General features: G+C 50.4%; 1 protein-coding gene across 1 annotated transcript in view; it reads left to right on the forward strand.

Moving 5' to 3' along the window:
* Positions 1 to 1,904: 1,904 nt before the first annotated feature.
* Positions 1,905 to 5,317, forward strand: part of LOC115082378 (putative histone-lysine N-methyltransferase PRDM6) — a 25,844-nt gene continuing 22,431 nt past the window's right edge. Inside the window, exons 1-2 of the mRNA XM_029586605.1 lie at positions 1,905 to 2,024; positions 2,555 to 2,966. Coding sequence (XP_029442465.1) covers positions 2,561 to 2,966 — 406 coding nt within the window. The 5' untranslated portion in view covers positions 1,905 to 2,024; positions 2,555 to 2,560. The remainder of the gene's footprint in view (positions 2,025 to 2,554; positions 2,967 to 5,317) is intronic.

Here is a 5,317-nt window from a genome sequence, read left to right on the forward strand (position 1 = left end):
GTTTACAAATTTAAAACGAATGGGGAAAAAATAGCTGCCATTCAACAAAGTTAAAAATAATGTAAAATAATAATAATAATAATAATAATAATAAAACAAAGTTATACGGTGTAGAAAAACAAACTAGCAAAAAGTTTCATGTCCCAGCTTGCCTGATTCTCTCAAAAAAAGGAAAGACAACTTGATCGATGACAAAGGAAGAGACCAGAAGAAGAAACCAAATGAAGAAAAAACGTCGGTGACCCCCTTCCAGTTCTAAGTAACATTTAGCAACCTTGTGCGTAATTAGAGAGTGAGAAAGTGGTGGGTTGTTTGGGGGTTTGTTTTTTTTCTCCCTTGTACAGATATTTCTGAACTTTTTAAAATGTATAATAGCAACAACAACAAAAGTTCTGAATACAGTCTGCTTGACACAACAGAATTGATCAAGGCTAGCATTTAATTTTTTTTTTAGTCCCCGATAAAATGTGGCTTTGCCTGTTATCAGATGACGGATGACGCCGGGCCAGACATTTTCAGAAGGGGGGTGGGGGTCGGTTCCCATATGTGCCAGTCCGTGCCCTGTGCCTGGGCAGAGACGGACCTCCAGCTTTCCCAGGCTGGGAGACAAAAAAAAACCCAACCCAAATAATCCAAACTCTAGAGTAACGCAAGCTAACGGATGGGTGGCGTTAAAAGGGGGGGGGGGGGGGAAGAGAATGAACGGATTTTTACCCGCAGTCCTTTAAAAGCAGATGGGGGAAATGTGAGTTTTCCTCTCATCGGTCGCGCTGAACGCTCAAAGCCATTTAATAAAGAGATGGATGGAGGGGGGAGGGCGGTGGTTTGGGAGTTTCTTTTTTTTTGGGGGGGGTGAGCAAAACGGTGTCAAACTCAGAGCGCTATTTACTAAGCATTTTGTCCCGGAGATGCGACCTTTAGCAAACCAGGCCCTAAAATTGCGACGCGGCTTCGGGCACTGCCTGTTTGCAAACTTTTCTCTGCGCACACGAGTCAGGCGAGGATGGACTTTTCGTTACAGCGTTAACACGAGAAGCTGAACGAGATGAGAGTTGGGTTTCGTTGTTTTGTTTTATTTTGTTTTGGGGTTGTTTTTTTCTTTTTGCATTTTGGGGTGAGGCCGCCAAACAGAACAAGATCTAAAAGACATTTTTTTTAAAAAACAGAATAGGAACATAGAAATCTGGGAATTTATGCTAAACTGGAAAGAGCGCAAATAAAGCCAGCAAACATCAGGGGCAAAGAAAACTCCGAAGTATCCTAAAGTTTAATTCACTACTCCCCCATCCTCCCCCCAACTCCTTCTGACAGCCAAGCGCATGGCAAACCCTGGAAGATCCGACCTCTCTGAACCGCACAGCCCCGACCAAACTTTTTTCTAAACTCCTTCCAAGAGGGAGCTGCTTTTGAAGGAAACCTCCTTTCGCAGCCTTACACGCGGGGCTTTCCCGTACCCCAAGTCTAACCCCCGTGTCCGCCGATCTCAGTGGCTCCGGCCGAGCCTTAGCCAAAAATGTCCAACAGAGTGGACTAGGACTGCACGGGTTTTGTTGTTGGGTTTTTTTGTTGTTTTTTTTTGTAAAGGGGGAGGGGAAGACAAATAATAATGGGGGGAACAGCTTTAGCCTCAAAACGACTTTAACGTTGCGAAAGCGGCTCTGAGAGAGAGGCAGGGAAGGGAAGGGAGAGAGAGAGGGGGGGGGGGGGGGCAGGCTCGCTAAGATCTGTTGTTGTTGTTGTTTTTAATAACAAAACATGGAGTAAGAGTGTGCGCGGCGCCCCCTCCCTGGGAAAGCGAAGCCCAGGCTCCGTGGTGACGCGGGGCTGCTGCTGCTGCTGCCCCCTCCCTCTCTCTCTCTCTCACTTGGGGAGAGGGGAGGGCCCACGTGTGCCGGGGCCTCTCCCCTCCCTCCCTCCCTGACAGGCTGAGCGCCCGGCGCTCGCTCCCAGCGCCTCTCCCGCCCTCTTTTCTCCTTCTTCCCCGCTCGTGGCTGGCGGTGAGCACTGGCGAGCGGCAGCAGCAGGTAAAGGCGCCGCTCCCCCGACTCTCCCGCTCGCCCCCAGCCCCTCCCCTCCCCGCCTCCTGCCCGGGCTCCTCGGCTCTCCCGCCGCCCCGGGCTAGGGATCCTCAATGTACTCAGCCGCTGGTGGTAGGACCGGGGGAGGGGGGGGGTCTCGGCACTGTATTTGTTCTTCCTTTAGGGTTTGGGATGGGGCGGCGGGTGCTGCAGGGGAAGTTTGGGGGTTACCCCGCTAGGCTCCGCGCACGGCGTGTTTGCTGTTAGTTTGTTTTCTTTCAGGTTGGATCGGGGGTCCGGGGTGGAGGAATTACCTTGGGGGGGAGAGGCTGCGGTGTGATCGGGGGTCATTGATTTCTTGGATATGGTGGGGGGTGGGGGGTTAATGTGATCGGGGGAGGGAAGAGGATCACTTGCTTGGTGTGATGGTTGGATCCGGGTCGGTGTGGGTGTTTTGGGTGAGGGGGGCACTGGTGTGATCGGGGGTGGCCGCTGTCTCACCCTCCCCCCCCTCTCTCTCTCTCTCTGTGTGCCAGGCGGCGATGCTGAAGCCCGGGGATCCCGGCGGCTCGGCCTTCCTGAAGCTGGACCCGTCCTACCTGCAGCACTGGCAGCAGCAGCTCCTCCCGCACAGCTCCTCCCTGAAGAGCGGGGCGCTGAGCCTCCTGCAGCCGCCCGACAGCAGCCCGCGCCCGGCCGCCCTCTCCTCCTCGGTCGGGGCCCTGCGGGGGCTCACCCCGCTGCCCGCCGCGGCCTTCGGGGCGCTGCCCGGCTCCGATGCCCCTGCCCCGCCTGCGCCCCCCAGGAAAGAGCCGGCCGGCGCCAAGTGCCCGGAGAAGGGACCGACCCGCCCGAGGTGCAGCTCCGAGGAACTGGACTATTATCTGTACGGCCAGCAGCGCATGGAGATCATCCCCCTGAGCACCCCGACCAGTGACCCCAACAACCGTACGTACCGATGCTACCCCTCCCTCCTTCCCCCACCCAGGGGTGCCAACACCACCCTTAGCGCACCCTGCACCCACTGCCGTCAACAGCACCCGCAGTCATCACATGATTCCAGTGCATCCAGCACCCACTGTCACCAATAGCACCCACTGTCATCACATGATTCCAGTGCATCCAGCACCCACTGTCACCAATAGCACCCACTGTCATCACATGATTCCAGTGCATCCAGCACCCACTGTCACCAATAGCACCCACTGTCATCACATGATTCCAGTGCATCCAGCACTCACTGTCACCAATAGCACCCACTGTCATCACATGATTCCAGTGCATCCAGTACCCACTGTCACCAATAGCACCCACTGTCATCACATGATTCCAGTGCATCCAGCACCCACTGCCGTCAATAGCACCCACTGTCATCACATGATTCCAGTGCATCCAGCACTCACTGTCACCAATAGCACCCACTGTCATCACATGATTCCAGTGCATCCTGCACCCACTGCCGTCAATAGCACCCACTGTCATCACATGATTCCAGTGCATCCAGCACTCACTGTCACCAATAGCACCCACTGTCATCACATGATTCCAGTGCATCCAGCACCCACTGCCGTCAATAGCACCCGCAGTCATCACATGATTCCAGTGCATCCAGCACCCACTGTCACCAATAGCACCCACTGTCATCACATGATTCCAGTGCATCCAGCACCCACTTTCACCAATAGCACCCACTGTCATCACATGATTCCAGTGCATCCAGCACCCACTGCCGTCAATAGCACCCGCTGTCATCACGTAATCCCGCTACACCCAGCACTCACTGTCAATCAATAGGACCCACTGTCATCACATCAACCCAGTGCACCCAGCACCCACTGCCATCCATAGCAGTCACTGTCCCTAGCACCTCCTGTACGATTTCTATTACTGCCAATTTCCACTTTCTAGAGCAGCTCTCACCCAGTATCCTATCCATCGCTTCCATCTCTCACTGCTACCACCCGCGGCTCTCCAAAATCTGACATATAATCCAAGGTTTCTTTTCTTAATTTTATCCCTCCCTTTTATAAATTCTTCATTTGCTTTGTGTTTTATTTCGCAAACTTTCTCCCATTCGATGCTTATTCTGTTTGAAGGTAGAAAGAGGGAAAACAGGAAAACGTTTTGCACGTGTAAGTTTTATCGCCCTCATGAAATTCTTAGATATTGATGATGCTCATTGCTTATCCGAATGCGTTAGCAATTTTAGAAGGTCGTTTTGGACTAATTTAAATTTTAACTTCAGTTTAAAAAAAAATACTTTTCTCTGAATTATTTTCGTAAAAACATTTTTTTTTAAATATTGCTATCACTACTTGGCTACACGGCGATTCTGTTTTGAATCGTTTACAATAAAAGTAATTCGTAATCAGAGCTGGGCATTCAAGTTTAAGAAAGGCTAATTATTTGTGTCCACATATGAGCGCATTATTAACATAGTGTTCACTAGTTCATTTTGTAGCCAAGTCTCCCATAGGTCAGCGATGGCAAGCCATGTGTCCACTCTGTGTTATCAAAGACGTGTCTTGTGGATTGTCTGTAATTTTAGGAAACCAAATATTTGCAACGTACACATTGCTTGGTCTCAGTTTTCCTGCTGTTGATTTATTTTTTTTTTTGCTTTTATGAGATGCTGGGTTCAAAGACTTGGTTATATTATTTTTTTTCTACCGAATTTACACAGCACGGGGAAAGCTGTCGACAGATAAGATCCGTTAATTAGCAATATAATAAATATAGAGCATTTGATAAATAGTCTGCTGCCCTATGTTCTTCCATTTGCGTTTCAGAATTTGATTTGGGTTGCGGATTGGGATCCTAGATTCCTTTCCTTACCTCCTTTTTTTTCCCCCCGTATCCACCAACTTTTCATATTTGTTTCCCCCCACTCAGAACAGGGCTGGGGATCCTGAGCTTAACAATTACATTCCTCCCTGGCAATTTCCAAACAAATGTGTCCTAATTTGCCAGCCAGACAGCTCGGACAATTTATGCTTTTAGCAGCTGTGTAAATCTGCCAAATTAAAAACAAACAAAAAAAAAAAACCCAGGAAAGTTTAAAGGAGCAGGGAGAACATTTTCAGACAAAGTGAAAGTGGATTGGAGCGAGGCGTTTTCTCCCCTCGCAGAGCTGCAGGGCAGCGTCCCCCTCTTGCCGGTTTCCTACAGGAGGAGATCTGTTTCGTACCCTGCCCTCTGGAGAAGGGTAAAGAAATAGTCAAACCCTCGGAAATAATCCTGAAATCAGCGAATCTGCCCCGGGTCACTTGGCGTTTTTACCCTTTGCTGGGGACGGCTCT

Source organism: Rhinatrema bivittatum, unplaced genomic scaffold, assembly GCF_901001135.1.
Source record: "Rhinatrema bivittatum unplaced genomic scaffold, aRhiBiv1.1, whole genome shotgun sequence".
In the NCBI taxonomy this organism is placed as follows: Eukaryota; Metazoa; Chordata; class Amphibia; order Gymnophiona; family Rhinatrematidae; genus Rhinatrema; species Rhinatrema bivittatum.